At 40.5% G+C, this 21,743-nt stretch overlaps 1 protein-coding gene and 1 long non-coding RNA gene across 8 annotated transcripts in view; one reads left to right on the top strand and one right to left on the bottom strand.

Moving 5' to 3' along the window:
• The window catches only part of LOC102227992 (homer protein homolog 3-like), a 28,628-nt gene extending 14,441 nt beyond the window's left edge, over nucleotides 1–14,187 (top strand). For 5 of the 6 annotated variants that reach the window (XM_023335190.1, XM_023335189.1, XM_023335192.1 and 2 more), the window contains 4 exons: nucleotides 3,549–3,705; nucleotides 9,773–9,880; nucleotides 9,964–10,044; nucleotides 13,098–14,187. In XM_023335190.1, the coding sequence (XP_023190958.1) occupies nucleotides 3,549–3,705; nucleotides 9,773–9,880; nucleotides 9,964–10,044; nucleotides 13,098–13,283 (532 nt within the window). In that variant the 3' untranslated portion in view covers nucleotides 13,284–14,187. The remainder of the gene's footprint in view (nucleotides 1–3,548; nucleotides 3,706–9,772; nucleotides 9,881–9,963; nucleotides 10,045–13,097) is intronic. The other variant, XM_023335191.1, reaches the window with a different exon arrangement.
• On the bottom strand, nucleotides 1,911–21,520 carry LOC111608837. Of its 2 annotated transcripts, XR_002752880.1 has the most exons (4): nucleotides 21,410–21,520; nucleotides 21,000–21,052; nucleotides 3,167–3,341; nucleotides 1,911–2,668 (listed from the first exon to the last, which is right to left on the bottom strand). It is a non-coding gene; the product is annotated as an uncharacterized LOC111608837 (long non-coding RNA). The 2 variants fall into 2 exon arrangements; XR_002752879.1 differs by having other exon boundaries at nucleotides 1,911–3,341.
• Between the last annotated feature and the right edge of the window lie 223 nt (nucleotides 21,521–21,743).

Raw genomic sequence — 21,743 nt, 5'->3', positions numbered from 1 at the left:
GCGCCCCACATTTGGAGGCCTTAGACCCGCGGACGTCGCGGGTTCGACTCCCGGTCCCGGCTCATCTGGCTGCCTGCAGATGCAGCTCCTGTCGTGTGCTGTAACTGCGAAATAATTTCCCTGCTGGGATGAATAAAGTAAAAATTATTAATTATTATTATTATTATTAATCAAAATCATAAGACTCCCTGCATGTTATTGTTTACATGCAGAAATTTTGCACATGCGGACAACATTGAAGGGCAAAAAGACTATACTTTTACATGCCATCCATAGCCATGCTGCCAAGGTAGAATAATTCCGTTAACTCCATGAAACTTGGAAATATAGATATTATTAATTTAGTGCTATGCTGCACAGCTAAGGGGAAACCCATTGAAGTACAACTCAAACCACCTTTTCTCGCTCTGTATCAGCCAAGCTACACGTAGACTAGTTGCGTGTAGTTGCGTGTAGACAGCTGTTACTGTCTCTTACTCTGCAGTTGTGGAGCCACAATGTCTGGGATCATGAGCGCCCCCTGCCATGAGGCAAGAGAACTGCCTGCCTCACCTCGAATCTGTTCTCTGCCGTTTCTGATCGCTCCTCAGAACATGAATCACGTTACACACACAGTTTGTGACAAAAAACACTGTACATTGTATTATATAAGCTAAATTATGGAAAATCAGTTCATACATTAAATGTTTTTTAACCATTTAATTGGCGACGTACAGACAGGAGGAACATGTTCCCATAGAGTGGCAGCCAGAGAAGTTAGCCAGAGGTTGATCAATCCCAGGTGAGGCTCAGCTCACTGCTGCTTCACAGGCTTCACTTCTGGGCATTTGAATGGGAAAATTCAGCAATTTTGAAGAAAAAAATAATCAGAATTGGTTAAGCTAAATGAAAAATAGGTACTTTATTGTACAAACCACAGGGTGAAAATAGCAATAAAATTTATCTTATCATTATATTATTCTTTCATGATGTCAGGTGAGGCTCTCCCCTGACTGCACGTCACTGAGCATTACATATATTTAGTCTTCAAATGCTTTAAAAGGCATTTTTTGATAGAGTTTAGATCGATGGCTCGAGTCTGAACTGAAATTTGGGTTGGGTCAAAATTATTTCTTTATGATGGGGTGGTGGGTCGGGCTTCTGTGGTCCATTTAATAATCCTACAATGCATACATGGAAGACAGAGAAAGCCAAATAGAAATAAAGAGCGATGTAATGTATTACTCTACTTATTATAATTTAAATAGAGGAGTGCAGAAGCTATAGCTGTTGTAAACAATTATTTTATTTATTGATAACTTATTATTTTAGTTATTGAGTAGTCTATTGATTATTCTGACGATTAATCGAGTAATCAAATAAAAAATTGATTAAATAAAATATTGTACTGGCTTCACAGCAGTATTAATATCTGATATCAACATCGGCCCAATTTTTCATATTTATGCATCCCTAGCAATTACTTTGATGTAGTTTAGATATTTAACGTGTAAAAATAATAGCTAAATTTTTAAGTTAACCTGGACAAAGAAAACAAAAGTATGAAATTATATTAAATTTAATAATAATGCAGTAGGCTCACAAATATGCTTATTAAAAAATGTCTATACAGAATTAACTGGAATGCATGTAACAAACTTGAATCTGTCTATATGATTGAATTTACTACACATTTTGTACATCCATTTGTCTTGTGAAGTGCCTTGAGATGACATTTCATGTGAATCTGTGCTATATAAGTAAACTGAATTGAACTGCTGGTATTTATGTTAGAAATGCAAACAACAAGATAATACCATTATAAGTGTCTATAACTTATTAAAGACATTTAAGTTTCATTGTTGAACTATAAAATTAAAGAAATAATTTTATTGCTCCTCTGTGACAAACATAACAGGTAAATAATATTGTTAGGTTAGGTTGAACTTTATTAATCCCATAGGGAAATTCAGGTCATCTGTTGCTCACACATTAATTCACATCCACACAGCATTAAAATCGTACAGCTGGAGACATCCATAAAAGGTACAAGAATATAATAAATAAATAAATACATTACCACTAAAAAGAGGTCTAGTAAAAGTGCTTAAATATGTTAAAATACTAGTTACCCCGTCTCCCTCCCTTTCCCCTCCCACAGATAGCAGCATTATAAAGCCTAATGGCCCGTGGGACAAATGAGTTTTTAATCCTCTCAGTTGAACAACCCAGTGAGAGGAACCTGTCACTGAAGGAGCTCCTCTGGTTGGAGAAAACAGTGTACAGAGGATGGGGTTGCATCATGTTCAAGACCAGTCGCTCTAATGTTTTCATGACGTGGGACGTCAGAGCAACTGGCCTGTAATCATTTGGCTCACTTGGGCGACCCTTTTTTGGAACAGGGACTATGCAGGATGTTTTCCATAGTGTGGGAACCACACCCAGTCGCAGACTCAGGTTAAAGACCTGCTGTAGAGCTTCCCCCAATTCAGCAGCACAGACCTTTAGAACCCTCAGACACACCCGGTCTGGTCCTGCAGCCTTTCTAGGATGAAGTCGTCTCAGCTCAGTCCACACTTGGTCAGCAGTGATGGAAGGAGGATGAGTGGTAGGAGCGAATAGAGAAGGTGAGAAGGAAATAGAGGCAGAAAGAGGACAGAGAGAGGTGGAAGGATGATGGATAGGAGGGCTGGAGGAGGATTGCGGGAGGGAGGAGGTGGCATGAAGACAAATATTGAAATAATTTATGTTTCTAGTAATTACTTTTAAGATGGGGAGGGAAGAACAATAAGGTAGTGCATCATACATCCAACAACATTCAACATTCATTCAACATTTTCAGACACCCACACACTTTTAAATCCCACCATTGAATTACCAAGTCAGCAAAAGCATCATGAATGGTTTCCATGGTAAATAGTTGCCATGGAAACAACTTCAAGCTTTGAAGATGTGAAGGGGCAATGCTCGGACAAAGTATTAGAGATCAGAGTGCAAACATAGAATGAAAATAAATTAAATCATTTTTGTCTGTACAATTCACTTTCACCTACAAATCAAAGTTAGAAAGACCTTTGTGTGCATATAATTAATGTTTGATATGTTCACAGAATGTTTTTTAACTGTATCTAAAGACAGTACAATTAATTTTGAAGAAACAGTAGATTTTGAAGAAAACAATACTTACAGGCTTGTATAGCCAACATAAAGTATGCAGTCAGGAGAACATTTCCCAATCCACAGGACCTAGAGTTTGTTTCCTCTGTCCCAGCTCCAGACAGATCCATCTACTCCTTGAAATTCTTAGTCTTTGATTACTTTGTGTTACTCAAGTACTGTACCAGAGAATTGGAAGTATAAATCTGTAACACAACAAAAAGGTTACAAATGTAAATGATCTAAAATTAATCCAGCAATGTTATTTACCAAGCTTTAATAGTTTTATGAATGTTGAAATATAGTCATTTAAACCAAAGTATTAGATTTTATATATATATATATATATATATATATATATATATATATATATATATATATATATATATCAAAACTGCTTTTGTGTTTTGCAGATCTATTTGTGAGATTAACCTGGAAGCTGAGCTTTTCACTCTACAGGACAGTAACTCTAAGTTGGTGGCGGCTTTGCATGAGGCCAACGCTAATGTGGAACAATGGAAGAGACAATTAGCAGCTTATCAGGGGGAGACTGAAAGACTCAGAGAACAGGTAAACAAAACAATTGTACAAGGGCAGCAAAAACCATCACATCATAATCTTTTTTTAAATTATGTAACACTTGGGACAACAACATGCTATTTGCTATTGCTTCAACCTTCCTCAGAAATCGTGACACTACATCTAAAAAAAAAAGTCACTACTATGAAAAGTTCAATATTATTTCTCACTTGTTTCAGACCCATATATTATATGAATTCATTAAAAAAGAGTGAAATATTTCAAATCTTACAGATATTGAAAACAGTGTTTCTATTTCATCCCTACTGACCGCCAGAGGCGGTGCTTCAAGCATTGAATGATCATTCTTGCGCATGCGCAGGTTGAGTACTAATGACAACAAAGTCTCCTGTGACCTGCCAGGGACAGGTCACAGGCAGGAGACCTGGACAGGCAGGTGGCCGGGGACACCTGCCTGTCACATGACACCTGGCGTTCAATCCCTTTTGTTCTTCTTGTTCTCCCCTGGGTGGGTTAACCCTAACCCACCCGGGGGGGACCAAGTCAAGGAAACTGTTGTGCTTTACTCAACGGCTTCTGACCTGGGCAGCTCCATACTTGGCCAGCCTCAGGTAAGCCTACATCCTGGGGCCACAGAACATGCCAGCAGATTTTCTGTCCTGTCAGAAGCCGCTTCCAGGAGAGTGGAAGCTTCACCAAGAGGTGGTGGAGTGAATCTGGAAGGTCTTTGGCAGGGCGGATGGCCTCAAGGGATGCAGTTCACTGTCCCCTTTGGTTCTCCTTGGACAACACCAGCTCTCTGTGCAGGCACACGACTGGCCTCGGACCCTCCTTTATGCCTTTCCATCATTTAGTTAACTTTTCAGACTTTCCTGAGGATTCATCAGGAGGGGCACAGGGTTCTGTTAGTGGCCCCCTTCTGGCCAGCGAGGACTTTGTTTCCTCTACTGCACGAGCTGAGCTCCAGCTTGCCGATGCGTTCCCCCTCCAGGAGGGATCTTCTTTCCCATATGGGGGGACAGATTTTGCACCCCAACCTGGACCGGCTTCAGCTCTGGATTTAGCCTCTGCAAGGCTGGGGTCCACTTTTTCAAGATATGCTGGGTCAGTAGGGCGTACAATGGGTAATGCATGGGCACCATCCATGCAAGCTATCTATGCTAACAAGTGGATGGTCTTTGTGACCCATGCTGGGATAAAGGGCAGGACTCGGTGGAGTGTTCAGTCTCTGACATACTGACCTTCCTGCAGGCATTACTGGATTGGGGACAGTCTCCATCTACCTTGAAAGTGTATGTGGCTGCTATTTCCTGTTGGCATGTTGGGTTGAATGGTTTTTCAGTGGGCTGAGACAAGGATGTTGTACCGTTTTTGAGAGGTGTTCGGCATTTGCCCCCACCCAACCGCCCTGTGGCACCGCTGTGGGACCTTTTTCTGGTGTTTCAGGCTTTTCTGTCCCTCCCATTTGAGCCCTTGCCGCCTGCGGACCTCAAATGGCTCTCACTGAAGACGGCATTCCTTTTGGCGATGGTTTCTGCAAACGTGGGGGAATTGCAGGCTCTCTCGATAGCTGAGACCTGCTGCCCATGGAATCCTAATGGCTCAGGTGTTACACTGTGGCCTGATGTGGCAATTATTCCTAAGGTGTCACTGGCAGCAGGCAGTACCCAGCCGCTCCATCTTGCCCAATTTGACACCTAATGCTCCTCTGAACCACTGTCCCCTATACGTGCGCTTGAGGCATATATCAATGCCACGGCATCTTTCCAAAAGATGAATAGCCTTTTTGTTTGCTTCGTGGGCTCACGGAAAGGCCAGGCACTTTCTAAGCAGCGACTTGCACACTGGGTTGTGGATTTGATCGCCAAGGCCAATGCCTTGCAGGGCCAGCCACTGCTGGCTGTAGTGCCACTCTGCAAGGGGCATGTCGACCTCGTGTGCTGCCATTACTGGGGTGCCATTGGACGTTATATGCTGTGCGGCCTCCTGGAAACCACCTAGTACCTTTGCTCGGTTTTTACAGGGTGAATGTGGCTGCACCCCATCCCCTTAAAGGAATTCTGGAGCAGCATACTTCTACATCACATTAGAGTGAGTGGTATAGTGGTTGTCTCTTAGATGTTGCAGATTCCTCGTGACCTTGTTGACATAAGTCATTCAACGCTTGAAGCACTGTAACTGTAGTTACAGTTCATCAGAGATGATACCGCCAGAGTGCTTGGTCCCTCTGAGCCTTGCTTCTCGAGAGAAGTTTGAGGGATTGCATGCCGGGTGTCGTGTAATTATACAGAGTCACGTGGGTCCACGGCAGGTTACAGGTGACTTTGTTGTCATTAGTTCTCAACCTGGGCATGCAAAAGAATGATCCTTTACAGCAGTCGTCCCCAACCCTTGGGCAGCGGACCGGAAATGTTCTGTGGACCAATTGGTACTGGGCCGCATAAGAAATAATTAAATATTTCAGTTTTATGCATTATCTGTGTCTGGAGGATTTTTTATTTTTGAAAATCCTTTAAATGGATTCTCTTGGTTACGTCTTGCATGCCAACATTGAGCCCACAAGCAGCAAAATGAGTAAGAAACAGTTCAGATGTCTTGGGAAAGTTTCTTTGCGAAGGGAAAAAGGCCCAGAGAAGAGACAGGAGGATGGATTTATCCTGGACCTGTAGGTGATTCCCAAATTCCAAGCCTGCTCTGCATGATATGCAGGGTCCGGTTCGCTAATGAGGGAATGAAGCCTTCAAACTGCTTTGCCACGTAGAGCCCAAGCACCCTGTGCATAAGCAACACACTTCAGGTGTCATTGTCTCCCAGATGGGACCGTCTCGTTGCAGAGAAACAAGCTCAGGGCTTCCATTGACTTGTCATTATTGTTTGTTAAAATTTTCATGAAAGTAAAATGTTTGTTTTTGTAGCGCATCTGTATCTTATTTTGAAGGGATGTGTAAATGTTACCATAGTGACCAGAGTCAGAGAGTGTTAGGACAGTGGTCCAGAGGAAAGGAGTAGAGCTTGTGAGTCTTAAGTCTGGTTCACACAGCACGATTTAAGAATTGTCGGCCGATTTTCCAAACCTCTGTGACCAGGCACTAGCCGATAAAAGTACAACAGGTTCAATTGGTTTGTGTGCCCAGTCACATGGATTCCACTCACGAACATCCAGATTCTATAAGAAAATCCCGTAAAACCACCAACATACGTGAATTTAGAATAAACAAAAATGGATGACGATGTAGAAGCAATAGTGATAGTTTGTGGATTCATTTTAAGCGAGCTGGTGTCTGCATCAAGTCCTGACTGAATGAAGCCTTATCGTTATAACCCATTCATGTCAGATTAACGATGGCTGAAAAGTTACCGGGTTTATTAACTGCGGTACCAGTTTCGCTCCAGTTCCTCTCATTATCATTTCTGTTGATTTTCCTTGTGCAAAATGCTGAATAAACATTCATGCTGTTTCCACATATCATCTCTGATGTCCAGGGTTAGGGTGTGCCATGTCAGCTGTTTGGGATTCTCCTCCATGCTTGCATCACCGCACTTTCTGATTGGCTACCTGTCACATTCTACAGGCTCGCTCCCAGTCAGGGAAAACCCCACAGGCTGCGATAGTCGGGCCAAGACAATCAACATGTTGAAAATGCCCGATTTTAAATCGGAGCGGTCCCAACGTTCTATGTAATACACCACACTGCAGGATGATCGGTTCTGATTATCTCCAGCCATACTCGGAACGTTCTAAGATTGTCGAAAATCGGTGCAAAAACTTTTAAATTGTGCCATGTGAACTAGGCTTTAGCGGGCACATGCAGAAGCCTGTCTGAGGGTTCACCCCTCTGTTCCCCCTCCCCTCCTACTGGGCCGCAGTAAAATTGCCAAGCCTTGACCGGTCCACGGTGATAAAAAGGTTGGGGACCACTGCTTTACAGGATCAGTGCTTGAAGCACCACCTCTGCCAGTCATCCGGAATTCATAGATCCATAGTAACTTTCGTTATCCCTGATGCTGGTGCACCTTTTCCTATAAAACTTTCTTAATCTGCTCAACTTTATATGCTTGGATACAGAACTCTGAGAACGACCACTTTCTTTAACTATGATCTCTTGTGTCTTCCTGTCTTTGTGGAAAGAGTCTGGGACTGTTTTCTTCAGATCTGCCCAGTCAGTGGTCTTCCCCATGATTCTGTATCCTACTGAACGAGACTGAGAGACCACAAAACCATTGCAGATTTTTCAGTTTTCAGTTTTGGACAATTTTCTGAGAATTTGTATTTTGGCTTTCATTATCTGTAAGCAATAATCATCACAATTACAAGAAATAAAGACTTAATATTTAACTATGTGCAATAAATCTTTGAGTCCCAGTTTTGGAAATGAGTGACAAAAACCAATTAACCTTTTCACAAGATTAAAATTTTAGTTGACGTACCTCTATATAGCTCCATTCAATACATTAAATTATTGAAAGGTTAATTTATTTCAGTAGCCCAACTATTCAGGTGAAACACATTATATAAATTAGACACAGATTGATGCTATGAAGCATTTATTTCTGTTATCTATGATGATTTTCTGTGCAAAGCTAATACAAATATGACGTTTATGATTAGAATATTACATCATACCTACAAAACAACATTTTTAATAAAGAGATATGGGCCTAGAGAAAAGTACATTTATTAAGTGCTTAAAAGGTATTTTCAAAAGGTGCTTTTAAAGAGAGGGGGAGAGAGAGAAATAGTTCCATCTCGACAAATACAGTCATACGATTCAGGGGCCTACATCTGTTAGATTGAGCTAGTTCTTCACTTTTTGAGCAAGGGGGCCAGGTGGTTGAAAATGGCTCAAGTCTCTAGGGTGGATAATGTAAGAGAGAGAGGGGTTTGTAGGACAGCAATATCCTACTTTCAATGGCCCAGTTAGGAGAAAATGAAAAATCACCAGTGGGAGTGGTTATACATTCATGTCACTTTTTTTCTTTGCTCCTGCTGCTCTTGCTAATGTGTACAATATACTTTTAAAACAGTCCACTGTGTTTCTGAGAATTTTTTCTGGGGTTTCTGCCTTTCTTTTTGTTCTTTTTAAATGTGCTCAAGTGAAACTTTGTCGACAACTAATAGCGACAACTTTCAACAGACCTTGAATTATCCTTGTCCATTCATCCTTGTTTAACTCAAAGCGGTCTTACAGGTACTAGTCTATAATGAAAGAAAATGTTCTAAATTTATGCAGCAATTTTCTACTCATTAGAGTAACATTCACCCACTTACAAACATTCATACACTTTGCCCAGGATCACACCAGCAGGAAGAAGCTGGAATTGAACCTGCAACTTGAAGATTTCAAGACTCCCACTAAGCCAAAGACAGCCCTAAAAGGCCAAATTTTATCTAGTTCAGATGCAAAGATGTTTTATTTTTATTTTTTTCACTTTCAAAGTCAGCAGAAAGTTTTGTCGACTGACATCAGTAGCAGAGAAACCTCCCTGGAACTACTTGAATAGTTTTGTTCCTGATGTCTGGACAATTACAGTTGGTATTTTTTTCTTGCTCTTTAATTCTACTTATGAAGACTACTCCATTTTAGCACACTGTTAAAGGTGATCTGTCTGAAATTCTATTATCACTGTTGTACAATTATAAGGGTCACCTCTCACAAAGGGAACAATTATTTAAGGACGAAGTATGGCTTTATATTGATTGTTTTTTCCTTTAATTACTCAAGAATGATACTTCTGAATATGATAGAGCTGCTTTGCAAATGTTTCTGAGTAGATTATGTACAGCTTTGCATTTTCTTAAATGTGATTTAAAAATAGTGGATTGGACATACTAAAGTTCTGACCACTGAGACATAAAAAACCCCACACACATACGTATTACACAAGCAAGCATGTTAAGATGGCTTGTTTTCTTTATATATGTTCCATCTGTATGTCTCTTGATAATAAAAAGGACCGGCCAAGTGGAGAGTTGTTCAACATTTTAAGGATTTTTTTTTTTTACTAATTTGACATTTTAACTACAACTTACTGTCTCCTATTTGCATTTGACAACATAAATTTGTAAAGCCTTCTCACTTACGAACTGTTATTTTAGGTTTCTGAACTAGAAGCCCATGGAGGCCAGGGACCCAGCGAGCTGCTGAAGGATGAGCTAACCCAGTCCCTGGAGGAGCTGGAGGCCTTGCTGAAGGCCAAAGATGAGGTTGGAAAATGCCTCATATTTCCTCTAATTTATGTGCACATCACAATAAGTGATGAAATGTGTTCCTTTCATTTGATTTTCAGGAAATTCACATTTTACAAAGTAAGAAGGCAGAGTACCATGAGATGGAACATGAGCGGGATGAAGCCATTCTCAGATTAAGGGTAGGCGTGACAGACGATGAGCTAAATGCATAAGTCCTAGATAGCCAGGCGTTCGATGATGCTTAACAGTAGTGGGCACACTTCCTCTAATGTGCTAATAGCAGAACTAATTATTTGTTTAGCACTTTTGCAAATGTGTTAAATATTTAGCTTCTCCTAAATTAATTTTTAAAATTCTACAACGCTAATTTACTTTTCTATTTTGTAAACTGTTGAAGTTTTAATTATCAACTGGTAATTAATAATTACCAGTTGATAATTACTGGTAATTATCAACTTATCAATTCTTAGTAAGAATTCTTCAAGTGGTTCACACAGCAAGATTTTAATATTGTTTTCAACACCTGGGAGACCAAAGAAAATGTAGCATTTGATCTTACAGTTTGTGATGTCCAGCCACATGGCAGGAGCAACAAACCACACACAAACTCATTTCACTCACCAACATTCAGATGTCAAATGGGAAAACTCACAAAACCTCTCAAGACCAAATTTGAGTTCAGAGGAAACAAATATGGCCGAAGCGACGACGATAGATTTTGAAATATATTTAACAGAGAAAAAAACAATACAAGAATGTCTTCAACATCTACAGGACTATTTGGTGCTCCATGGCAAGTTGGTTTGTTTTCTGTCTATCTTCTGTGTATGTTTCCCTTACCTTGCTTTCTGATTGGCTACCCGTCACATTCAACAAACTGCATTTATATTTGTTGTCTGTAGGGATGGTCCAATCAAGTTTTGTCCTGCCGATTCTGATACTGATCCCCCATGAGGGCCGATCACTGATACTGATCACATGGATTGGCTGTTCGTTTCTCTCTTTAGGTATAAATGCTACTATTTGATCTGGCAAAATGGAACCATAAAATTTAGTGTGTTTGTTCACTCTAAATTCACGTATAATATAGTGGGTTTTTATGGGATTTTCTGTCTTTAATCTGAATGTCAGTGAGAGAAATGGGTTTGTGTGTGATGTGCTCTTACCGTGTGGCTGGACACCACACACACGGTTCGATCAAACCTGTTATACCTATGGTTTGTCAGCTAGTGTGTGGTCTCCTGGGTTTTGAAAATTGGCTGACGGTCCACTGACAATTCTAAAATTGTGTGGTGTGAACTGAGCATAAGGCTATCAACAGTCTAAGATTATACATAAAGTCAAATAAATCTCAGAGTACTGCCTATATCAAATATTCTTAAGTAAAAAAGGAAACATTCATTCAAAGTCAAATGCAAGTTGCATTAAAATAAATAACTCTGTGTCACTAAATCAAAACTGCCTCAGAGCATGGCTAATTGTTTTGTTCTGGTTCTGATTGATTGTTTTTGACCAAGCGTGTAATTCTGCAGAATACACAGAGGAGGCAGAGGAGCTGTATTTTTTTTCCCTTTTTCCACAGATTATTGATCTCCTGTTAGGAGAGCAAATGTTTTAAAACTTTTTTTTAAGTTAAGGAGAAGTTTAATGTGAGAGAATACTGTCTGGTAGAGCTCCAATATTTATATATATATATATATATATATATATATATATATATATATATTCCTTTATTTAATCAGGTAAACCCCGTTGAGATCTAGATCTCATTTTCAAGAGGGACCTGAGCAAAAAATTTGCAATAAATAGCAACCTGGTTACAAGATAAAAACAATGCCTCTAGGTCTGTGAAATATTGCATCTCAGAAGCGCATAGCAATGATCCAACAGCAAGAGCAGAGCCCAGCATCTTTCACTGCTAGCTCGAAAACTTAAATTATTTTTCAGGTTATTTGCTTAGCTTTCTGATGGGGGTTTCTTATGCTCATCCAAGTGAGTGTTGGGAATTGTGAGCTGCTGTACCTGCTATCTGGCAGCTCCGGATGTCTTTTTTTTCTGCAGTGAGCCTCAAAATAGCCATACTCCGTCAAGTGCTTGTTTTCTAAATGTCATATTAAATCACTATGTTGATGCTGTTTGATGTGCTTCACCCTGAGGTATTTTTTCATTGCAAGACGCAAAATTTCCACCACTCTCAGAGCGTCAAAGTTCCACCCAACTTTGCTTATGATTTGCTGCAGTGCGCTCAGAAAAGGGGGAGATGTGCTGCTCACTGGCTTCTGCAGGCTGCAAAGTATGAGATACTGGTGATCGACAATCAGTGATCATACACTTTTTCATGGAAATCGTCTGATTATTGGTGGATGATCGATTGGCACACCACTAGTCATCAGGGAACACTATACACGATGCAATATTGGACATGTTGAATATCCATGATTTAGATCAGAGCAGTCCCAAAGCCCTTCAGAGATGACCAGAGCACTCTGACCACAGACAGGAATTTCTCTCAAGCTTATCTTAAGAGCCATCCTGATAATTGGGGGATCCTTAAGATTATTGGAAGAAACTAGGGATTAGATGCTTATTTTAAAGCGTCTAATGTACACAGCTTAGGCAGAAGTTCCATTTCTCCTCTTCACATTCTTTCTTTTCCCTTCCCAAAAACTCTATTTCAAACAAGAAACAGAGAGCCTCAAGTGACAAAACAGTCTTTTTAAAAAAGAAAATATTAGCATTTACTATATATTAGAGCATTTCTAGACTACTTTTTTATGTGATGAATGCCTCTGTCGTGTCCTTGGTCAAGACACTTCACCCACCTTGCCTGCTGGTGATGGTCAGAAGGCCCAATGGCACAATACAGCAGGGCAGCTGTGGCTATGATCCAGGACTTGCCACAGTTGGCTTGTAGGGGTGTGCATGAATGGAAATGAGTAATTTCCGTTCATTAAGACACTTATATAGTGTCTTAATAAAGCACTATATAAGTCTAATATTTCATTTAATTTCCTTATCTTTCTGAAAATTAAGCTATAGTAAGGTAATGAAAAAAATGGAATCCTGACCAAATCAATTATTTTCCAAGACTAGGTTCATTCTTACATTTTTTAATGTAATTTTCTACACACTCCCAGTAACTTCATGATGATATGAGGGATGAGCAAATTATTATATTGTCTAAGTCTCTGTTTGTGGTTCTTATTGTAACAATGTCTTATGCTCACTGTAGGAAATGGAGATGCGAAGCTCAGAGTTGGAGCGTCGCATCCAGAACACAGAGCAGACACTAAGTAATTCTCTGGAGGAACGAGATCGCATGGATACTGAGATCCAGAGGGCCATAGAAATTCTGGACATTAAGATCTTTGACCTGAACGATCTTCGGCAGAGCCTTGTTAAACTTCTTGACAAATAAGAAGAGCTGAGGAAAGATGTCAACATGGAATCAACTGACAGAAAAGGAGCACCTAATGTGGTTACATTTCCCATTGTTATAGTGACAAGCAAACTAAAAAGGTTTGAGCTGATCCCTGTGCTACAGAGCACATGAATCACTATTGGAAGGGAGAGTCACTCCATATCTGTGCTCAACCACTGGCTGCTGTGTATTCATCAAGATAATTTACAGTAGGTAGAGGCCTAAGCAACATCATATGTGGTAATGCTTCTCAGACCTAATCTATTACTTCAAGTTGCATTCAAAAATTAACTAAATGCAGTAAGCAAATTTTAAATAAGTGCTTTACCAACATAGATTTTCCAACAGGTACTTATATTTTCATTAAACTTGTAAAAGATAGCAGCACAGTGCTATAATGAACAAAGAGCATGGTTGCAATGTGAGACTGTAAGAATATAAAAAGGAACAAAACGTTTGGTGACAATTTTTTAATGAAGGCGAAGACAGAGCAAGAAAAAATACTTAGACTTGCCTATATAAGAAACATAAACAACTCTAGTTAAATAGATAATCTTATAGTTAGCTTAACATGTCCAAGATATGTTCGGTAATACTGGGAAGACATTGAACTTAAGTTTGTTTTTTTTATGTAAATGATCAAATATCAACAGGACTGTATTATTAGATTGATGGAAATACCAGATCTGAATTTTGACACCAAAGATCAAATGTTAAGTGCAGAGTACGTAAGACCTCTGTTAATAATTGCATCTTTTTAAAAAAATAAACTTTAAATTATTATGTCAGAGTAACTCTAAAGAATGTGTTAGTATAGATCAGGAGTGTCCAAAGTGGGTCCTGGAGGGCCGGCATCCTGCATGTTTTAGTCTCTCCCTGGTTTAACGCACCAGGATCAAATGATGGCTCGTTAGAGGCCTAAGAAGAACATTGACCTGCTGAAAAGGTTGTTGGTACCAGGGAGAGAACTAAAACGTGCAGGATGCCGGCCCTCCAGGACCCACTTTGGACACCCCTGGCATAGAGAATTTAGGGAAACAGAATTAGGATAAATAAGGCTTTCCTACAGAATATATTTAAGCACACAAATATTTGCCATATTAATTTTACTTTGAAGATTACCTTCTGTGCGTTATCTTAAACTATACTAACCTTTAGGTGAAGAATGTACATTTTAATGACCATATCGCATTTAAGAACTTTTTTTTTTTTACCTTCAATATTTCATTTAATGTTCTTGATTTCTATCATTTGTTTCACTGACTTATGAACAATAATGAGTTTGGTTGTACTCGATAGATGACTCATTTATATTTTCTGTGTAATTTGCAGAATATAATTTGAAATAGTCTTGATTGCTTGCATGATTTTTCTCTTTTCAGGCCTTATTGATCACTTCTTCCAATGGCAGTGAAGAGACTTGACAGCTTTGTCTTAGACTCTGAGTTGTCGGGGAGGAAATAAAAGCTATGTTTTTTGTAGTTTATTGTGTTGTGCTGTTATTTTGTGAGGGATATCCTATTGTCGAGTTATATCAACTTTGCATATGCATTTTAAGTAAGAAAAACAGGAAATTTATTTAAACAAATGTGGACAGGTCAAACATGTTCAGACAAGGTCACAGTGCCTGAGAGAAAATGTCATGAATTCAAACTTAGACTTAGTTTTATACAATACAGTGACGTGTCAATAAGACTTCAACATCCACAAGATGACATATTGAGTTTTAGACATACTATTGATGCATTGCATATTACTAATTAAGATTCAAAAAATAAATTTCTCACTCTACGTTACATGAGCTTTAAGTAAAAGAATAAGCCGTTATGTGTGTCTGAATGTGTTTTTTCCCATAAACAAAAATGTTTATGGTTCAGCTGTCCATGGTATCAGCTATATATTAAAGGTGTGAACTAAACCTGCTTTTCCATTCTCAAGTCTCACTCTAACTGGTTAGTTTCCAATCGGATTATGCCCCAGGGCTGCTCCCTCATCTCATGCTTGCTTGACCTGGCCAATTCGGTTCCCTCTTTGCTGGATCAGGTCTCTCTGGATGATGTCTGACGCTCTGACCTTGCGTTCTGGCCATAGTTGCTCTCTGACTGGAATGGAAGTTCCTTTTACAATGACGTCATCCTTTTATCTTACAATTCTTTTTACAGATGCAGCCCTATCCTTAGGTTTTGGAAGGTTGTTTGAGGCAAGAAAGTTGTGGCAGGTGGCTCACAACTTTCACGCAGTCTGACTCTGCCCCCTTTTTCAAAATCAGCCCCATTGTTGTGGCTTGCTGCCTCTGGGGGTGCCACTGGAAAACAAAGTGCATCCCTGCATTATGTGATAATAATGCTATAGTCATAGCAATTGACAAAGGCAGCTCTTCCTCAAAATTGGTCATGTCTTTTGTCAGTCACATCACCTGGCAGGCGTTACCGCCCGCCATGTTTCCAGCTATTCTAATGCCATTGCTGATGCTAGGTCCTGATCTAAATTTCAAGCCTTCCGCCACCTATGTTGTGATGCCGATGCTCTTCCCACCCCGATACATTTAACCCATCCAGAGACCTACCTCTTTCTGATCTTAAATTCTATCTGAACTGCTATGACCTCCTTCTCAAACAGTCTTAGGGAAAAGGCCCATGCACCATCTCGATCACGCATTCTGCCTTTTCCTCCATGTTTAAATTCATCTGCAGATGTCATAAGTTCAGCCCTAAATCCAAACCTCTGTCTCTCACTCCTGAAGGCTCTCCCATGACCGCTGCCTGGTTTGGCAGACTCTAGGTCTAGACAGACCCTAGAATTATGCAGTCTCCCCATAGCCACTTCTCAAGTCACTCTTTTAGAATAGAGGCAACCACATCATCAGTCACCCAAGGTGTCCCTCCAGCCTCCCTACAGTACATCATCACATATGCCACTGCAAATACATCTTGTCCAATACAATTTCCACTCTCCAACAAACTGCTGAGCAAAACCGCAGATTCACGCGGCTGTAAACACATCCCAGTACTCACCTGGACAGAAGGCTTGTCTCTCCTCTTCTTGATATTCCCTCCCCTTGATATTCTTCTTAAATCTGTTTCTAGGAAAATGTCTCTCGCTCCATGCTTTATTGAACCCTATGTTATTAAATCTGTCATCAGTTTCACAGTTGTCTGTCTCCGTCTTCCTTCCAGTTTCCGTGTCCATCCTACATTCCATGTCTCCCAGGTAAAACCAGTCCTTACCAGCACATCCTCTTGTGTCCTCCCCTGATCCCAGACCCGATATCTTGCCATTCATTGTCATTGCACATTTCATAATTATTCTAAATAAATCAGTCCTATGAAGCAATGAAGCAGAAGCCACATCAGCCTCTCAGTCTCATGCAGACGCACAACCAGCACCAGCTCATCTGCAAGCTGCACAGCTTCCTCATGAGTTCCCGGTTGCAGTCTCCCTGTGATTTTCAGTCTCCTGAGCTCCCCTGTGATCTCCTGTCATAACCCCTAAATGGGCTCTCCTCGTCTCCAGAGGCTCTCCGTTGTTCCCGAGCACCTAATCTGACTAGCTTAGGAGACTGGACATCATTGTGAAGCTCAGGAGACTAGTGGTCACTATGGAGCTTCCTCATCTTAAGAAAACCCAAGTTCCCTAGCACCTCTACATGAGTTGTCTTCCCCAGCTCTCGAGAATCTACGTGGGTCAAAATCTCCCCAAGGACTCAGCAGGAAGACTTTAAGGCCTTTCAGGCAAGGCTGGCCTTCAAGCTGCGAGCTGCTCCGATGGCGGCCTCCAGAGACTCAGTCGGGCCGCAGTCTTGGGGGGCTCAAGCACCTCTGCTGCTGAGGTCCTGTGGTCCCCAAATTCCTCTGGCATTGCTGTCCTGTGGGACCTCCTGAGTTTCAAAATTATCAAACTTCTAGGTCCCGCCAAGAACTCAGTCAACCTCCAGATCTTCCTCATTGGTTTCATGGGCTGAAAGGCCGCCCTCCAGATCCTCTTTGTGGGTTGCTCTGTCACCACCAGGGTCCACCAGATTTGAGGGTCCTCTGTCACCCATCAGACTCCAGCTGTCATTCTGAGGCCTGCAGACTTAAGGGTTCTCCATCACTGCCGGAAATCTCCAGACTTCAGGGTCCTCTGTTGCTGCCACCTTCCAGGGTTCCTGCTTCTTCATTGCATTCCAAGTTTCCTGATTGTCCATCATCTTTCAAGCTTCCTGCTCCTTCGTCGCACCTTCACCATCCAAGGTTCCTACTACTGCATTGCTGGTCACTAGACCCTCGGTTCCTTCGTCACCTGCCACCAGAATTTTAGATTCACTTTCTTAGCTCTCCCTCACCCCTTTCTGCCACTTTCTCTGCTTAGTCTGCCTTATGCTCTCTCCCATGAAAACTGCAACCCATTGGCTAATCAGCCCCTGGCTATTGGTGTGCATTCACCCTCACAGTACACTGTGTTCCAAATTATTATGCAAGTGATATTTTCTCAGATTTTCTTAAATGGTCGATGCAAATGATGGTCACTATAATTTTCAAGTCATGAACTATTACAGTATAAATCAAATTTTACTGAACAAAGCTCCCCATGAGAACAGTATTATTTTTCAAAAATAAAAAACTCAAACTGTTCCATATTATTATGCACAGCAGATTTTCTAAACATTTTATGGTTTACAAAAAACTGCAAACAGTCATTCTTTGAATGTGCAGCATTAAAATCAAAAGCTATTTCAATCAAAAACATCTTAAAAGACCGAGTTCCATGTTAACATTGGACCTTCTTTGATATCACAGCACAATTCTTGATCCATTGAACTTGTGAGTTTGTGGAAAGTTTCTGCTTGAATTTCTTTGCAGGATGTCAGAAAACCTTCCCAGAGCTGCTGGTTTGATACGAACTGCGTTCCACCCTCAGATCTTCTGCTTGAGGAAACTCCAAAGGTTCTCAATAGGGTTGAGGTCAGAGGAGGATGGTGACCACACCATGAGTTTCTCCCCTTTTATGCCCATAGTAGCCAATGACACAGTGGTATTTCTTGCAGCATGAGATGGTGGATTGTTATGATGAAGATGATTTTGCTACTGAAGGTCTGGCTCTTCTTTTTGAACCATGACAGAAAGTGATCAGTCAGAAACTCCATATACTTTGCTGAGGTCATTTTCACACCTTCAAGGACTCTGAAGGGGCCAACCAGCTCTCTCTCTCCCCATGATTTTGGCCCAAAGCTTGACTCCACCACCTCCTTGCTGACGTCACAGCAGCCTTGTTGGGATGTGGTGGCCATCCACCACCAATCCACTACTGCGTCCATCTGGACCATCCAGGGTTGCACAGCAATCATCAGTGAACAAGTCTGTTTGAAAATTAATCTTCATGTATGGCTGGAGCCACTGTGACCATTTCTGATTGTGAGCTCTGGTTAGGGGCCCAATAGTAGGTTGATGCACTGCAAGCCTCTGGAGGATCCTCCACCTTGAGGTTCCAGAGGCTCCAGCAGCTTCAAATAACTGTTTGCTGCTTTGTAAGGGCATTTTAACAGCTGCTGTCTTAATCTGATGAATTTGTCCAACAGAAATCTTCCTCATTCTGCTTTTATCTGTACAAACCCATCTTTGTTCTGAATCAGCCATAAATCTCTTCACAGTATGATAACGCTTCAGTTTTCATTAAATATCTAATGTTTTCATACCTTGTCATACAGCACTACACTATCTGATGATTTTCATCAGCATAGAGATCCTTTCTCTTTCCCATATTGCTTGAAACCTGTGGCCTGCTTAATAATGTGGAACATCCTTCTTAAGTAGATTTCCTTTAATTGAGCTCATCAGACAAACTAATCAACTAGCTCTCTGAAAATAATTATAGTGATTCAAAGAGCCCTGACACACAATACCATTTATAAATTTAATAGCACCACAAAAATGTTATCTTTATGACACCTAAATCCAGTTTACATAATAATTTGGAACACGGTATAGATAGAACACCACTCACCTTTAATGCCTACATGTTAAAAAGTCTTAGATCCATTTCACCAAGATAACATCACAATTAAAAAGGTGCAGTAGTTTGTTCTCTAAGATGTGGAGTTGACTCACCTTAACACTTTTCCAACCAAAGGGAAAATTAGTCAAGGACTGGACATGGGCATCCCTGCTCTAATCACTCCTGAGTGGAGCTATAGTGCTGGTACAATTGTGGTAGTAAGAGGGTGAAAAGCTGAAATAAGATCCATAAATAAATGACTTACATGGGTTTTTGTGCCCTGAAGATATGAGGCTATTTTGCAGTGCAGGAGGCTTCAGGATATTGTTGTGGAAAAAAACTATAATCGAACACTGTTCAGGTAAAATCACTCAATCAGGTTTATTTATGAATTGTGCGCAACTCAGAGAGCTCGTATCAAATTGCATCAATAATGAAGCAATTCTTGATGAAAAGTTCTGCCAGGCAAAGACAATACATGAGTTTTATACCAAGGATAAAGGTTCCAAAACAAGGAGCGAGAGTCTGGTTCTGATGCAGCTGTGGAAAACAACTCCCAACCTTGTACATGTAACCCAAATAGTTTTATTTTGGTGGGACTATACAGGAACTTAGAATAAACATACAGCAATACAACTAGCAGATGTGACCTTATTGTAATTTTCCACTTCAATATCCAAGAGTGTCCAACAACTGCCTGGCCTGTCAAAAGCCAGCCCCTAAACGCTTTGCTTCGTCGAGAGGGTCTGAAACTCGACTACTGAAAAAATGTTTGCTTGCTGGTGGCATGAACTGTGTTGAGGTTTTGAATGACTACATCAGATTCTACTCAGTGTATAATATTTGGCCATTTATTACTAATGTAATAAACCAGCTTTAGCTTGCCGAAATTGTGTGTGCTGTAAACAACACAGTGGAGATTAGGGCCATCACATATTTGCCAGCATTACGATGTCTTAAACATTCCTATTGCTCAGACATTAACTGTTTAATTCTTGGAAGTGTGGCCAACATGGACTGAACAGCTTTATTTGTGAGGATTTGGGTTTTTCTCTGTGTTAATTTAGGTTTTTGTGTTGTTTTCAGTTAATTGAGTCTCCGCGTTGTCCTGTCCATCCTTTGATTGTCCCTAGCTGTCCCTTGTTTCTCCTGATTGTCTCCCTGTGTATTTAAACCCACCTGTGTTCCTTGTTCTTTGTTGGGTCCTCGTCTTGTCTTGTCTTATGTCTGTTCTGCGTCAGTTGTTAATTATAACCAGTTGCTACCAGTTCGTGAGCTCTTAACCTTCCGCTCTATCTGTGCTGCCTGGATTTTGGAATTGCTTTTTCACCATTAAATCATCATTAATTCACTCCAACCTGGGTTCTCTGCGTCTGCCTCACCACCTCTGTACCGCACTTCATGACATTATTCACTTCTCTGACTTTGAGATCAATGGCAGAAATGCCAGACGGATCACCGAAAACAGATGAAAATCCAGTAGAATTGCCAAATGACCAGGTTAATAATTTCCAGGACCACTGTCATCTGTGGAGCATCTAACTGAACACAGAATTATGTTGTCACTAGAACACACCTTGCTCAGCATTTGGAACAGATGTGTGTGATAGCATTCTTCTCATAAAAAAGCAGGAACGTCTGTTCTTTAAAAAAAACGGCAAGTAGAGACTGGATGAACAATGATTGATGACAGAAGACTGGTGTAAAGTTATTAAATTAGACACACAACCTGATGATTACCTGGACTGCCACCCAACTCGAGTTCACAGCATGCTCACCAAAGGGCTCAAACCCTGCAGGAAACAGAGAACATCAGAAACATGCAGAAGGTATGCACGCAGACGTGTGTCAGCCTTTAAGCAGAGTCTAAAGTTTACATCAAGTTAAACATTAATTGTAGCAAAGGCACATGATGACTCATTATTTTCTCAGTTTCATATTTAAGCCAGAAATCAGCAGTAAAATAACTCTAATGTGCATCCATGTTTGAAAACTGTGACATCTTGCGATTATGTTGCCCTGGTAACAGCTAAATCCTTTTTTAACCACAGCTCTCTTATGAATATTAATTCCACAGAACTATTGAGAAATCAAACACACACATCGAAACATGTTTAACTCTGTCCACTAAACCAATCAGAGAATCTCACCTGTCACCACTACTTTTTTCTTATTGGCCATTATCCTGGTGTTTCAGGAACAGAAATGTTCTGGATGAATAATAGAGTCCAACCAGGAATCACAGGTTTGTTTCTTCTCACTGGTGGCTTCTTCTAGTTCACTGTAAAAAGAGAAGAACACACTAAATATACATGAACTCCACTGCCATCTGGTGTCTGGAGACACTCTGTAGTTCATTCTGTAATTTAAAACAACCACTGACCAAAGCAACATTTTCATTGTTTCTGAGAAAAAAAATGGAAATGGAACTGTTTTTAGTTTAAGTATTTTGAGACAATACACTATAAACAAAGACAGTAAAAT

Source organism: Xiphophorus maculatus, chromosome 6, assembly GCF_002775205.1.
Source record: "Xiphophorus maculatus strain JP 163 A chromosome 6, X_maculatus-5.0-male, whole genome shotgun sequence".
Lineage (NCBI taxonomy): Eukaryota > Metazoa > Chordata > Actinopteri > Cyprinodontiformes > Poeciliidae > Xiphophorus > Xiphophorus maculatus.
This window is presented reverse-complemented; position numbering and strand designations above follow the sequence as displayed.